Below are 16198 nucleotides of genomic sequence, written 5' to 3'. Positions count from 1 at the left end.
GGAGGTAGAGATGAAAAGCGAGAGCATTCTAAGTATGGGAGACAGCCACTGGAAATGCTCAGAGATGGGAGATGAGGTTTATATTCATGCTTATAAGAAATTTGAAACCACTGGTAGCATTCCTACAGTGACCTGAGGGCCATAATAACAAGTAATAACAGCTTGCATTTATATAACACTTTAAGGTTTTTCCAGGCACCATATATATGTTACCTATTCCTATTAAAATTTGAGCATTCAGATGTGCTGAACTAGGTATAGAGGGCTGAAGCCAAAAATTAATCATTTCTAGAATGAGCACTAGGGTTTGCTAAGTGATTTCTTCAGAAAAACCCCATGGTTAAATATTTATTTGTTTATTTTTATTTTTTTAATCAAATGCTTTATTAACTTCTAGTTTACATCATTCATTTCTGCAAGATTTTGAGTTACATATTTTCTCCCCGTTTTACCCCCTACGCACCACCCCAAAATAGTGAACCCACTGGAAATCCTGTCCTCCAATCTGCTCTCTCTCAATCTTCTCCCATACTCCCTCTGACTTTCCAGTAGGGCACGGTGGATCTCTGTGCCCCAGTGCCTGTATATCTTATTTCCCAGTTACATGTAAAATAATAATAGTGTGTGTATATATGTGTGTGTGTGTGTGTGTGTGTGTGTATATATATTTTTTTTAAACATTTGATTTTAAAGCTTTGAATTCCAGATTCATTCCCTTCCTCCCTTGACATACACCCTTACTGGTACATATATATGTATGTATATATACACATACACATATACACACATCTATATATCCATGTATCCATACATACACACACACATTTCTATTCCCTTCAACTATTCTCATACTGATAAAAGTTTCATAAGTTACAATGATCATTTTTCCATGTAGGGATGTAAATAGTTCAACTTTGATAAATTCCTTATGATTTCTTTTCCCTGTTTACCTTCTCATGCTTCTCTTGTTTCTTGTATCTGAATGTCAAATTTTCTATTCAACTCTGGTTTTTTTAGCATGAATGCTTGAAAGTCCTCTATTCCGCTGAATTACCATATTTCCCCCTGAAACATGATACTCAGTTTTGCTGGGTAGGTGACTCTTGGTTTTAATCCCAGCTCCTTTGGCCTCCAGAATATCATATTCCAAGCCCTTCGATCCCTTAGTGTAGAAGCTGCCAGATCCTGTGTTATCCTGATTGTGTTTCCACAATATTCAAATTGTTTCTTCCTGGCTGCTTGTACTATTCTCTACTTAATCTGGGAATTCTGGAACCTGGCTGTAATATTTCTAGGAGTTTTCTTTTGGGGATCTTTTTCAGGAGGTGTTCAGCGGATTTTTTCAACCTCTATTTTGCCTTCTGGTTCTAAAACATCAGGGTAGTTTTCCTTGAGAATTTCTTGAAGGATGATTTCTAGGTTCTTTTTTTGATCATGGCTTTCAGGTAGTCAAATAATTTTTAAATTCTCTCTCCTGAATCTGTTTTCTAGGTCAGTGGTTTCCCAATGAGGTATTTCACATTGCTTTCTATTTTTTCATTTGTTTGGATCTGTTCAATAGTATCTTGATTTCTCATAAAGTCACTAGCTTCCATTTGCTCCAATCTAATTCTGAAGGAGTGATTCTCTTCAATGTGAGCTTTTGAAATTCTTTTTCCATCTGGTAAATTCGACTTTTTAAGGTATTCTTCTCCTCATTGCCTTTTTGAGCCTCTTTTGTTATTTGAGTTAGTCTATTTCTTAAGGTGTTATTTTCTTCAGTCAGGTTGTTGACTCTCATTTCATAATTTTCTTGCATCATTCTCATTTCTCCTGCACTACTCTTATTTGATTTTTAAAATCCTTCTTAAGTTCCTCTATGGCTTGTAACTAGCTCATATTTTTCTTGGAAGCTTTTGGTGCAGGAGTTCTGACTTTGCTGTCTTCCTCCTGTTCCATGCTTTGATCCTTTTTCCCCCCAAAATAGGAGTGTAAAGTTGGGTTGCTCTATTTGATTTGCTTCCTTTGCCTGCTCATGTTGCCACTCAATTACTTGGCTTTTGGGCTTTTTGCCACAGTAGGACTCTGCCACCATATAGGGGAGCTTTGTCCCAAACGCTGGGGTTTTCACAGCTGCTGGAGGTATTAGTTGGGTGCCCTCTCTGAAGCTTCCACATGCTCTGGCAAGCTGGTTGCACACCTGAGGACCTCTACCTTAGAGCTCAATCCAGATCCAAGCAGGTTAAAGCAAGAGCCACTACACCTCAGACTGGTCTCTTGGTCCCCATACACTCTGTAGGCCAGGACCTGAAGCTGCCATGTGGCAGCGGATGCACGGCCATGGTGCCTCAGCAGCTTCTCGCCCTAGCGGCAAAGACCGACCACACTCCCAGACTACTAGATCCCAAAGTCCACACTGCACTGAGCTTTCACTTTGTCCTTAACATGTATGGGTTGATAATTCTGGAAACCGCCACAGCTGCTGATGACCTAAAGTCCTTCCAGGCGGCGGCTGGTTGTGACCACCCTGAGGCTAAAACCTCTGGCTCCTGTGGGACTGGGCTTGGCTCTAGAGTGCTGTTGGCCTTCCTGCCGGCCTGCTGTGCTGTCCTCAGTGGGAGGTTAGCTTTTCTGTATCATTTTGTGGGTTCTGTAGTTCCATGGTTTGTTAAGAGTCACCTTTTGCACGAATTAGAGGAGATGGGAGCTGGAGCCCCGTGGAAGTCCTGTTTCTACTCTGCCATCTTGACTCCTTCCCCTGGTTCAATATATATTAACCCCATTTTACAAATGTGGAAACTGTGGTTCTGTGAAGTTAAATGACTTGTCCTTGGTCTCACAATGTTGTGAATTTTGAAATCCAGGGCTTCTGACTCCCAGATCATTATTTTTTCTGTTATGCAAAGATTCCTTTAATAGGTTCCTTGTGACACCAGCATCCTTGCCTTAAGGTTCCTGTGACACCAGCATCCACATAGATATTCTCAGTGGTCCACAGATGTAAAATCCTTACTTATATGACATAGCTACCAGAGTCAGAGAATTTGTAGGAAATGCTTCATTTGAAGACAGGTACATCTCTCATCAGGACAGAGGAGCATTTAGAAGGCCTTCAAAATCTGGCCTCTGACTCTGACTCTGATGAGTAAGTAGAATACATACTTCTGTCCAAGTGGAAAGCAGTCCTACCCTCTTCCTGCCTTTGCCTGCATGTCTTGGGAACACCTTCTAAAACAGTCCTTTCATTCATTCATTTTAACCCAGCCATTAAGCTCATATTATGAGTGACTTAAGGTATGTCTTGACCTTGTAGAGTGGCTTAGAGGGCTTAGGGCTAGCCTTGCAGTCAGGAAGGTCTCTGGACACAGATTAGCCCTGTGACCCTCTATCAGTCACTTAATATCTCAGTGCCTCAACAAGCTCTTTTTAAGGCTGTAGGTAATAAATAGATTGGTTTGTCAGTTTGCTTTGGTGGAGGGAGATGCCACAGCTAAACAACAAAAATTTGCTATGTATCATGCTAGTGGGCTTCTTTGTTCTTTGTTACACAATCTATAAGGAGAAGATTTTGTACTCATTACAGGCACAATTTATTATTTAAATTCTTAATAACCTACTTTAAATTTTTTCTTTTATTATGAGTTTAACAAATACGGATGTTTCAATGCCCAGAAGAGAGAATTGTACATGAAACTAAAAGGTTTCTTTAAGTTTTAAAAAAACTACAATTCTTTTTCCTATTTATCTGTGTCCTCTTCTGAACTCATCTCTTCTTTGTGTTTTTAAAAAATATTTCAATGATAATCTCATTACTACATCACTGTCACTACTCACTAACTCCTCTCACACAATGGAATAGTAAGACATTTATTCTGCTCTTAATTTGTACCAAGCACTTTGCTAAATGCCAGAGATACAAAGAGAAAAGAAAGATAGTTCCTGTTCTCAAGGAGCTCCCATTGTAATAGGGGGAGAACTCACATACAGCAGGTTTTATCTGCAAGTCAGAAGACTTAATCCTGAGACTCCTTAGGCTGCAGTGGCTGGGGGATGGAAGGGCCAGAGGTGCAGTGGAGAGCCCAGTGATCCACCATCTTAGCAGAAGGATTCTAGTTTGTGACTGGCTCATCTAGGCATTGTGAGGAGCCGTGTTCCTAACCAGAGACTGTTGGGAAGAGTCTAGTGGTCCTGATGGTATGAGTAGGAGGCTACTGGTTACTTCTGAGTGGAGGGCTGGGACTCAGGGGGAACCCATCATTCAGTGGAGATGGAGCATCCCATGCCTGGTAGGAACCAGTTAATGGAGGCTAGCGAAGACTCTTCATCATTTTCTCTCTCTGATCTTTAATCTCTGTATCTAGTTGCTCCTTCCCTGCTGTCTACAAACATGCCAAGTTTTCCCTCATCCTTAAAAATCTTCACTTGACCTTGTTAAATGCTCCAGCTAGTATTCTGTAATCTCTCTCTTTCACAACCACACTCCCAAAGCCATTTATATTCGCCTGCACTTCCTCATCTCCTCTCTTAGTCCCTTGCCATCTGGCTTCTGACGGTACTACTTTATTGAAACTTTTCTCTGAAGTTTACCACTGATCTCTTAGTTGCTGAATCCAATAGTCTTTTTTTTCAGTCCTCGTGGGATCTTGACCTCTGCAACATTTGACACTTGACCATGCATTCTTTCTGGATAATCTCTCTTCTCCCTGAGTTTTCGTGACGCTGCTTTCTCCTGATAATCCTACCTTTTTTACAGCTTCTCACTCATTTTCTTTTGTGGGATCATAATTCCTGTTCTATGCCCTATGCATTAGTGCACCCCGGGCTCTAGTCTGGACCCTGTGCTGTATCCAGATTCTTCTTAATGACCTCATCTCTTGTTGTTTCAACTTTCATTTCTGTCAGATTGTGCTGAGATCTACATATCCAGCCCTCACCTCTCCCCTGAGCTCCAGACCTACATCACCACCTGCCTGTTGGTTATGTCTCCTGTGCATCTCAGACTCAACATATACAAAATAGAACTTAACTATTTTTACCTCTAAACTCCCCTGTTTTCATAATTTATCTATTTCTGTCAAGGGCATCACCATCCTTCTAGACTTTCTGTTTGCAACCTTGGAGTCATTCTTCACTCTCCACTTTACCTTGCCCTTGATACCCATTCACTTGCCATGTTGTGTCTTGTAATACAGTTCAGTTCAATAAACATATTCAGCACATATTCATGCACTCTGTCATTGGGTCTAGGCACTGGAGATACAAACACAAAAACAAAACAGCCTCTGCCCTCAGGGAACTTACATTCTACTGGCGCAATATAGTGAGTATACATGTAATTGTAGTACCAGGAAAATTGAGGAGGGCAACAGCCACGACAACTGGTGGGGAAAGGGAAGGCTACAAATAGGTTAAGACTTAAAGGAAGACAGGTACTTTTTTTTTTAATTTAAGGAATAAAACAAACATTTCCATAACATAGTATAATAAAAAAAGAGATTGCACATAAAACTCCAAATATGTACAACTTACTGTTCCTTTTAAATATATATAAAAAAGAAGCTATTGTGTAGATTTCTTTTTTTTTTATTTTCCTTTCCCCCTGCCCTAGTGATGACTAAAATCAGACACAAATAGGTATATGTAAAATGATTTTATATATACTTATATTTATCACTTCTTTCTCTGGATGCTGATCTTATCTTTCTTCAAATGTCTTTTATAGTTAATTTGGGTATTCATAGTAGACAAAATAGCTTATTTGCTCAGTTATTCTTAAAATAATATTACTACTACTGTATACAGTGTTCTCTTGTTCTACTCATTTTCTTCTTCATTATTTTGTGCAAGTCTTTCCATGTTTCTGAGATCATTGAGCTCATCATTTCTTACAGCACAGTAAAGTACCCATCATAAGCGTATACCATAACTTGTTTAGCAGTTCCCCAATTGATAGACATCCCTGCAATTTCCACTTCTTTGCTACAACAAAAAGAGTTGCTATAAACACTTTAGAACATATAGGTTCTTTTCCTTTTTCCCTTAATAATCTTTGGAAATAGACCTAGTAGACGTATTGCCAGGTCACAGGGTATAGACAGTTTAATAATTCTCTGAGTGTAATTCCAGATTGCTGTCCAAAATGATGGATGTTATAAGAGGAGATGAGGAGAGAGTGTACCTAGACAAGATCGAAGACTTATACAAATGCACTGATTGGGAGATGGAGTATTGAGGTCAGGGAGGGAGTATCAAGTACTTATTTTGAGAACTGTGAGATCCTTTCCTTTGGCCACTTATCTGTGACTTTTGGGGAGAGAGAGAGAGAGAGAGAGTGAGTGAATGAGTGTGTGTGTGTGTGTGTGTGTGTGTGTGTGTGTGTGTATGTGTGTGTAGGTAGTATCAGTAACACTTGACTGTTGTTCAGACATGGGAGATTAGGGAGAGACCAGAGTAAAGGAGATGACTCTGATGTTAGGGTTTTCAGCAAATGGGACAATAGACTAATGATACCTTCAGTAGAAATTGGAAAGTATGACAGTAGATCATGCTATTTAAGAAAAAAAGATAATGCATCTGTTTGAGTGGACTGAGTTTGAGGTGCATCTGGGAGGAAATGCCCAGTAGGCAGTTGCTGACGTATGGTTGAAGGTGTGAGAGGTAAGAGATGAGAGCTGTTATGTAGATTGGGAAATGTTGGAATTATATATATAGAGATGGTACTGGTGAAACCACCAAGGAAGAGGGGGTAAAGAGACAACAGAGGAGGGCCCAGGACAGAACTTTAGGACTCACTTCAGTTAAAGGTGGTAGAAAAGATAGGTCATAATAAAGCAGAGCATATTGAAACAGAGCAATTAGATTGATGGGTCACAAAAGAGAAGAGAGTGTCTAAGATGAAAGGGTGGTCGTCTGTAGTAAAAGCTGCAGAGACCACAGAGAGTGTGGACCAAGAAAGGTCCAGGAGATTTCTGGGAACGTTGGTAAACTCAGTGAGCATAGTTTCAGTTGTGTTTCAAGGCAGGAAGCCAGGTTGAGAAGTAAGTGGGTGGTTGAGAAGTGGAGGCAGTAAATGTAGATAATTCTTGCCAGGAGTTTTGCGGTGAAAGGGAGGAAAGAGGTAGATTAATAGCTTGAGGGGATGTCAGGGTTAAATGAGGGATTTTTTTTTTTAAAGGAAGGTTAAAAGCAATAGGGAAAAGAGACTGAGACAGAGAGAATGAAGATAAGGGTGATCGATGTTGAAAGCCCCTAAAGAAGGAAGGAGTGGATAGAATTGAGTACAGGTAGAGTTGGGTTTGGCAAGAGATAAGACTAAGGTAGGAGAGGATGGTTGAAGATATAGAAGGAGTCTGAGATAGGGGGTGGAGGAAGAAACCAGGGACCAGATGGTGAATATCAATGGCTTCTATTTTCTCAGTACAGTAGGAGGCAAGAACATCTGAAGGGGAGGGGTCTGCCTGAGAGAAGGGAAGTTCTGGATCAACTTCTAGGGGGTAGGGGGAAAAGGGACAATCAATTATAATACTATCTCATTTGATTCTCACAATATGAGTTAGGTGCTTTTATCATCCCCATTTTACAGTTGAGGCAGAGAGAGATTAAGTGATTTGCTCAGGGTCACACACTATTCAGTGTCTGAGTTAAAATTCAAGCTTAGTTCCTCCTGACCCTGAATCTGTCCATTATCTCATGCATGAATTGGTGAGTTCCCAATTGAGAATTAGGCATACAAATCTGTAGTTAGTCCAGTCATCTCAGAGTTGTGACTTCCTTTAGGAATATGAATAGCTATCATTATCCCCAGCACCTAACACAGTGCCTAGATAAGTGCTTGCTAAAGGTGAAATTCAACGGGACTTTAGTGGTTGTAGAGGTCCTTCCATTCCAATGGTCTAGGCCATTTGGGTAGCCATTGTGGCTTAGGGTAAATTGTGAGTAGTGGTTAGTAAATTGCATAATTAGGAAGTTTTAAAGTAGACTTTAAAAAAAAAATTTATGGGATGGGGTGGGGGCAGTCATCTGAACCAATGCAGATGAGCCACTGTTAAGCAATTTCAGACTTAAAGAGTTAACCTGAGAAGTCAGAAAGTTTACCTAGGGGTCATATATGTGAGAGGTGAGCTTGTACCCACCATGCTACCCTGTACCTCCTTTAAAAAAAAAAAAAGCAACCCAAATAGAAGTCATATAGTGGATCCTTTGGACTAATGACATATTATGGGAATATGACATTCCAGAGACTACTTACTCATTTAACTTGGTGAAGTGGAAAGGAACAAAGTTCTGTGTTAAACTAAGACAGTTGCTTCTATTTCATCTTCCTGTCTAAATAATAATAGGATATGTATGAACTTGGGGAATTTAAACAAAACCTAAAATGGCTTGAGTGTCTTTAAATGCTGAGTATTCACAGTACTGTAGGGTCTATAATGAATATCTAGGAAATCCAACTCTGGTATCTCAGAATGTATAACCTAATGTAATATGGAAATGGTTTTAAAGTAGCACAGGCAACTCAGTGATATGTCTTTGTAGCAATGATTTTAAAATATCTTTTGTAAGTAAATATAGGAAACTTCATGTTGAGTGTCTTTGTTGTGTTCCCAGGTTTTGTGAAAGAAGGTTTTGAGGTGACTTCAAAATGAGGACAGGGAGATAGTGGTCTGATTCGAGGTGGTTTAAGACCTTCCTTTTTGATTGCACCTCTGACTTTTTAAACTTGTTAACAAAATCGATTGGGTTGTTGCAAGAAGGATTCAGAAAAATATAATTTCCTTTACATGGAATCAAAATATTAATATTAAGATGGAACTTAGAAATCATGTAATCCAGAGTTTCTTAATCTGAGATCCTTGAATTTGTTTTATTTTATATTTTAAATAACTTTCAACAATTGGTTTCCTTAGTAATTGCTGTATATTTTATTTTATGCACTTAAAAACATTATTCTAGAAGGGGTCCATAGGCTCTACCAAGCTACCCATTCTCATTTTACAAGTGAGGAAACTTGGGAACCTTTCATTCCTTATCTGAGATCCCGTTTGGAGGCTGCCAATATACGACTAGGCACACTTTTCCATTTTAGATTTGGTTCTGTGATTTTTTAAAAATGTATTTACTTACTTTTAGTTTACAACATTCAGTTCCACAATCCCTTGAGTTCCAAATTTTCTACCCTTCCCTCTCCCCCGCCCTCCTCTCATGGCGGCATGCAGTGTGTTTTTTTTTTTTAATTCTGCCAACTTGATCATGATAACCACAAATTATTTTTTTATGAAGACACTTTTAATGAGTTTATCATTGAAATGTTCTTTAGTCTCTAGGTAAATTAGTGCCAAAGTTTTGTCTACCCTTTCCCTACAGCCTACCCTCGTGATGCTGACTAAGGGGAGGAAACCATTTCAGTGTTTGGGGAACCTTATGACAGACCTGGTTTGAAGCTCAGATTGTGAGCTGTGTCCGACTGCTAATTAGCCTTAACTTCCTTTCTTAGTGCTCTCAGCTGTTGGATGACAATGTGAAGGACGACTTCTTTGAGGGGATCATTGAAGAGTATGAAGACATCAGACAGGACCATTATGAATCACTCAAGGTAAATTAAAAAACACTGGTTTTCACAACAAAATAACCCCTTTGTTTTGTGCTTCTGCCGCAGGCCCTGGCCGAACGTGCAGAGCTGTCTTCGGGAGTCATTTGGTTTATTATTTGTCCCTTTTCCTAGTGTGGGAAGAGGTATCCTGTGCTTCCAATCAGTGCTGAGAGGCAGGCACAAAGCTAGACAACATATTGCGATGAATGGATGAGACGACTGGTCTGGGCTTTTGCCGATTAATTTCACTTCTTGTTCTTGATGGCATGTTTTGGCTGTCCAGTTACTGTCTTGCCTAAGATTTCCTCTGTGCCTAAGATAGCCCTATGAGGCTAGATTCTCACTTGTGCTCACTAATTCTGAATCACTGCTTTTTTTGTAAAAATAAACCAAAATCAATGGAAAGGGAAATAAGCAGAACGCTTGATGTGAAATCAAACTAAGCAAGAAAATCTCCAAGAACATTTATTGGTGAAACTGAGAGGAGGAGAAATAAGATCTACGAATTGGAACAGATCTTGTGCCAGTTTCTATTGTGATCATTTCTCATCTTTAGTAGCAGTAAAAGCACTGTAATTGGGCCCTATACAGCTTCGGCACCCACTGTGTCTTAGGAGGAATCAAAAATGTCGCTTAAGATATCAGTTAAGATGAGTTGGGAAGCATGTGTAAATACAGAAGAAAGTAATTCTTTAAACGATGGTTTTGAAGGCACTTGGACTGATTTTCAAGAAGATCCAAAAAGATGATTTCAGAAGAAAAGGATCACTAACTATTGACCCACATGCCTGTTTTCTTATTTAAATAAACTATCTTTGCTTGCTCATTGAGCTAAAACCATGAGATGAAAACAGGCAAACTTCAAGATGATTTTCATCAGGCCACATCTTCCCAGACACACCTTTGACTGAGAGTTATAGAGAAAATAAGGTCCTGCTGTATTTGTGTATTGATTACAAATAATATTTTACTCACTGAAGCAAGCACAGCCTTGGGGCTTTCCTCAAATACAGTGTCTTCTGTGCTTTTGTTAAGATAATATGGACTTTGTTCAACAGTCCTTTGAGTATTAACATCAAATGAGACCTAAAAAGAAGGAAGGCACATGTCCATGGAATAGAGACTGTCCTACACAGTGACCAAATCAAAGTGATTTAGAGTTAGAAAAGAAGTTAGAGACCATTCATATGAACCCCTTCATTTTAAAGATGATGTAACTGAGATCCAGTGATGTTAAATGACTTGCCACAGAAATCATACAGATAATAAGTGGCAGAGTCAGGATTTGAACCTGGGTCTTCAGAATCAAACTCCTGTGCTTTTCCCACTGTTAGGGACCCATTTTTGTGGGTGCTTTGTACTGATTGTATCAAACACCAGAATATACAGGCCCTCCTCTGTGAGGTCCTTATTCACTCAAAAAAGATTAGTTTAACCACCCAATCAACATAGTTTGAGCTCTTACTGTGTAGTTTTGGTACTTGTGGTAGTTGTGAAGGATACAAGTACAGAGAATGCAACAATCCTGAGGGAAGGAACTTGACTTTTTAAGGGAGAAGAAAATAAGTAAATATAAAGAAATATAAAGCATAAATATAAAGAAAATTTAAAAGTAGCTGAATACAAGGTAGTTGGGGAGGGAGGGCACCAGTAATTGAGGGGAGCAGGAATAGCTTAATGCAGAAGATGGTGCTTGAACTGTCTTGAAGGAAGAGGGGGAGTATGAGCTAGAGGTAGAAAGAGAGGACCTTCCAAGCATCTGGGATAGCCAGTACCAAAGGCAGATAGAATGTCACATATGAAAAACAGAGAGAGCCAGCTTGTTTACATCACACATTGCTGGGTAGAGGGGTAAGGCCCCAAAATTGACTGGGGCAAGATGGTAATGGGCTTTATAAACCACACAGAGGAGTTTATATATCACATGTTACCTCTGGGGTTTATTGAGCAGGGTAGTCATCAAGTCATATATATGCCTAAGGAAAATCACTTTGGCAGCAGGATGGAGGGTAGGCTGGAGGTGGAAGAGACTTAAGAGAAGGTGACCAATTAGGAGGCTGTTGCAGTATGATGAGGACCTAAACTAAGATGGTGGCTATGTGAGTAGAGTGAAGCGGTTAAGGGTTGTTGTGGAGGAAGAAAATGTAAGACAGGACAACTGATTGGATATGTAGGGTTAGTAAGGATGAGTCCAGAATAATGCCAAGATTATGAACCTAAGACTCTGAAAGGATAGTGGTAACTTTAAAATTAAAAGAGAAGTTTGGGAGAAAATATAATAAGTCTTTTTTGGGACATATTGAATTTGAAAGGACCCTTTGACATACAGTTTGAAATGTCTAATAAGCAATTGGGTGGTGTGTGGCTGAAGCAAAAAGGAGAGACTAGAGCTGGAGTTCTAGACCTAGAGTCATCTTCATAGAAGTGATAAACCAAAGGAAAACAAAAGCAAGTTTGGGATGAAGGTTTTATTTCTCAGATCATACTAACTTAGTTCTTTAGGTAGCCCAATGAGCTAGTCTGTCAGCATATAAATTTTAGACAGGCAGTGCAATAAGGTGGGCTTAGGCTTTGAACTAGAAAAGAATGGGCTGCATCTTATTTGGATTTCAGTAATTCCCAAATTGCTTCCTGCCACAAAGACCCATCTTTTAACACCATATTCCACCATTGATGGTTATAGGTCACCAAACTCTGTAATATCAGAAGAATAAAAAAATATGGTGACTGACGGTGGATCATCGACAAATATGGGTGATGGGTTCATGTAGCAGGCAACATATTCTCAGTATTGATTTGTAGTGGTACAGGGAGTCCCTTCCTGAATCTGTATGTCCAAGTAATTCAAGCCCACAGGTATTTATTAATTTCATGGCTTTATGCCAGGTGCTGAAATGAATCCATTTAGGATAAGGAAGGAAAACAACCCTTTCTGAACAAGGTCTGAGCCTAAGGATTGTTGTTATTTAAGCTATCCCTCTGGTTGAAAAAGCTGTCTAACGTGAACATGTTTACGGTGTAGTATTTGAAAAAATTCAAGAGGCCTTGACAGAGATTTTTTTTTTTTTTGCAGGAAAGAAGATATTTAACCTTAGATCAAGCCCGGAAAAAAGGCTTCCATATAGACTGGTTCTCAGAGCCACCCCCAGGTCTGTTTGGGACTGCTCAAGAGCAGGGGGAAGGGAGAGAAATGGCAGAAAATTGTGCACACTTGAGAAATGCATCTAATATTATCCCCAGTCCAGGGAGTATTGCATTCCATTCCTCTGTGAGGCTCAGATGAGGGGATGCCCTGTGTAAAGTGCTCTGTGTTGTTAATTCCTGTCAGTGTGAGCTCCGGTCATTTAGGCAGCCATTGCTGCCTAAATGCTAATCCCACTTGGTGTCGTGACTTTTGGCAAGTTCATAGTGATTGCCCTTTGAAGAGCCCAGGACTGGGGATCAGGCAGCATTGGTTCTAAAGTCTCAGTTATACCCTTAACTAGCTGGCTTACCTTGTGGGACATTTAGCCTTAGTGTTTCAGTTTGCTCAGCTGTAAAATGGGAATGGTCACTTTTATCCCTCTGACATCATAGATGAGGTATGAGGCTCAACTGAGATGAAGTGTTTTATAGAGGCCTTTGAAAAAGCTGAATCTCCTGGGACTGTTGCTTTAAGTCGGTGTCATAGCAAAAGGGAAGTTGGTTCCTTTCCAATGAGATATTAAAAAAATAAAGTTTATTTATTCAGTGGGGAGTCACTCATTGAATAACAGAAGAGAGGCCTGCCAGTATTGGGACAGTTTTAATTTCTGCTCTTCTGTCCCTCCCTGGGAATGATGAAGATGCACACAGCCCCTGTTATACTAGCCTTGGTGAGTTTGATTTTGTGTTTGGGGGCAGGGAGCTCTTCTCCCTCTTCCAGCAAGGCTCCTAAAGGAGTTTTTGGTGGTTTGTGAAGAGCTTATCGCCCAGACTCAGTGTGTCCCACCCCTGTCAGCCATGTCTAATAGCAGTTTTCTTTTACCATTTGCATTTTGTACATAAACAGAAAACTCTTGAGGCTAAAGATAGTCAAGCTCCTTCTCAGATGGGTTTGTGTAGCTGCATTGACTGACAGCAGATCAAGGAGAGCCTTGAGCCCCGCTTCTGTTCTGGGAGCTTCCTTTAATCTCTCACGTTTGATGGCCCCCTGAAAGCAATGGGCATGCTGCTCAGAGGGCCGATGGAAGTCTTATTCAGAACTCTGAAGGGTTTCTGGAAGATGATTTGGTCACACTACTTAGTGGGGTTTAGGGGTTTATTTTGGAAAGGGGAGGGGGTTGAGGACAAGGAGTTGAGGGGAGAATCTGGAACTTTTCTTCCAAGACCCTAAGTAACAGAGCTTCAAACACATGGTGAGCTGGAAAGATGAACTTATCCAAAGTATATAGACTGCTAGTTCAGCCTGATCATTCCATTTGACTATAAGGATTCAGTTACATAACAGGGTTAGACTGAACCTGGAGAAGTCTTTTAGTCTGTCCCTGAGCACAGGGAAGTAGGACTGCTCCTGAATCGTCTTAGATAGAGATGCTAGCACTACTTTTGAGTGATGGGGATTCTGTGGGGTTTTTTTATTACTTCCCATTTCCCCAAAAAAGGATACATTAATATACATGTAGGGTAGAAATAGGGAGTAGACCTGTGATTTTACTGGTATGGAGAAGTTTTGGACAAGGGAACTCCTGTGAATGCAGGTTAGAATATTCTCTGTAACTTACAGGCTTAAAGAATTGTCTCAAACACGGTGTGACCAGGGTCTGCACAGCTAATATGTGTTGGACATGGGAACTTAAACCTGGATCTTCCTGGTTTTCAGGCCAGTTCTCTATCCTTATACAGTGAAGTATCCTATATTACATATGTATGTTCTTTTCAAACCTTGATCGCCAAAAGTCCCTGCACAAATACTGAGGCATGAGATTTCTCAGATTTCTTGATTTATATGTTCTAGTATTTCACAATTCTTGGTGCCAAGATGTTCTTCCTTCTGTTTAATTCAACTCTTTTGAGCTGAAATTAAGTCCTTTATGTCCAGCTGTCCTGAGGGGGTGGAGGAGTACAGAGGTTTAATGTAGAGGACAGAAGGTATATCTGGCCCTATCACCCACTGGCAGCTAGAAGAGCAAATGAAGATATTATTTTGTAGTCAAATGTGAGAATAAAGTTGACAGGTAGCAGGTGGGGAGAGGATGTAGTAGTTATATATCAGGTGGGAAAAAAAAGGCTAGCTGTTCAAATTCTCCCCACACCCACATTTTATTCCCCCCCACCATGTTTCTGCTTAAAGACTTCCACTCTGCCTCTCTCTCTATATTTTTTATTCATAAATGCCCTTAAGAAGTATGTAGGGGAAGGTATCATGAGTCTCACTTCATAGGGAAACTGAGAAACGTAGTTTAAACATCTTGGCTTAACCAGATGCAGAACCAGTTGTAAAACCTCCAGTCTTCTGACTCCTGCTGTAACTCTTGCCAATAGCCTGTTCACCAGACTGAGCAGTATTTCTATTACCCCAGGCCAGAGAAAATAGCATAATAACACTCTTTCTCTGATGACAACTCTTCTACCCCTTAAATTGATTTTAAATTGCACAAGTGAAGGCTAACCTCTATTTTTACCTTTTTGGGAGAGAGGTTGCCCCCTAGGACCATATATCCAGCGGCATAAAGAAAGTAATTTATTTAAGACGCAAGACAAAATTATTCTTTTCTCCAAGGCAATCTAAAGCAATCCCCCCCCTCCATTAGCCCACCCCCTCCCCAAACAAAACAAAACAACTCCTACGGGTGACAGGAATAAGACAGTGTGTGGGAGTCTCCTGAACAACTTCAGACTTAGAAACCAGAGTCCTCGGTAGGCTGTGCATTCACTGTATGTGAAAGATGTTTAAACTCGAAACCTTGAATATTCCTAATGGTAACCTATACTTCTTGTTTCTCTAGTGAAACCCAAATTTATTGGGACTCAGGTTTTTGAAGACTATGACCTGCAGAGGCTGGTGGACTACATTGACTGGAAACCTTTCTTCGATGTCTGGCAACTCAGGGGCAAATACCCCAATCGAGGTTTTCCCAAGATCTTTAATGACAAGACAGTGGGTCAGTTCAGTTGTTCCTTCCCTGTAATACTTTCCTCTCTTTTCAGTAGAAGAGCATCTTCAAATAGCAGTGTGCTGGGTGATGCTTTGATCTCTTTTGCATATTAAGTTGCCACCTCTCTGCATAGTGTTGTATGTGCTGTGGGATACAAAGGCAGAAATGAAACAGTCCTTACTAGCCAGCAAGGAGCTGACATTCAGGGTAGAAAGGAGAAGAACTGGGAAGTGGATTTGGATTAGGTTACTCTTGCTTGGAGCTGAAAATGGAGTTATCTGGTCTCCTCTGACTTAGGAGAATTGGTGTTTTAGGAGGAAAAGGCTGAGGTGGGAGAAGGGTAGTGGATTTTTTTTTTGGAGGGGGGAAGGCAGGGCAGTTGGGGTTAAGTGACTTGCTGGATTTGAACTCAGGTCCTCCTGACTCCAGGGCCAGTGTTCTATTCACTGCGCCATCTAGCCTCCCCAGTAGTGGATTTAAAAAAAAAACTGTTTGACAAACTGTTCAGCCTTTG

The 16198-nt window shown here is 40.3% G+C and overlaps 1 protein-coding gene across 3 annotated transcripts in view; it reads left to right on the top strand.

Moving 5' to 3' along the window:
* Positions 1 to 16198, top strand: part of MTR (5-methyltetrahydrofolate-homocysteine methyltransferase) — a 149633-nt gene that overhangs the window by 112635 nt on the left and 20800 nt on the right. For all 3 annotated transcript variants that reach the window (XM_069064488.1, XM_069064489.1, XM_069064487.1), the window contains exons 27-29: positions 9473 to 9571; positions 12642 to 12717; positions 15535 to 15690. In XM_069064488.1, the coding sequence (XP_068920589.1) occupies positions 9473 to 9571; positions 12642 to 12717; positions 15535 to 15690 (331 nt within the window). The remainder of the gene's footprint in view (positions 1 to 9472; positions 9572 to 12641; positions 12718 to 15534; positions 15691 to 16198) is intronic.

This window comes from Petaurus breviceps, unplaced genomic scaffold, assembly GCF_028583685.1.
Source record: "Petaurus breviceps papuanus isolate PSGF00001 unplaced genomic scaffold, PetGlider_PUasm1.0 90633, whole genome shotgun sequence".
In the NCBI taxonomy this organism is placed as follows: domain Eukaryota; kingdom Metazoa; phylum Chordata; class Mammalia; order Diprotodontia; family Petauridae; genus Petaurus; species Petaurus breviceps.
The sequence above is the reverse complement of the archived record's forward strand: the minus strand, read 5'-3'. Positions and strand labels throughout refer to the sequence as shown.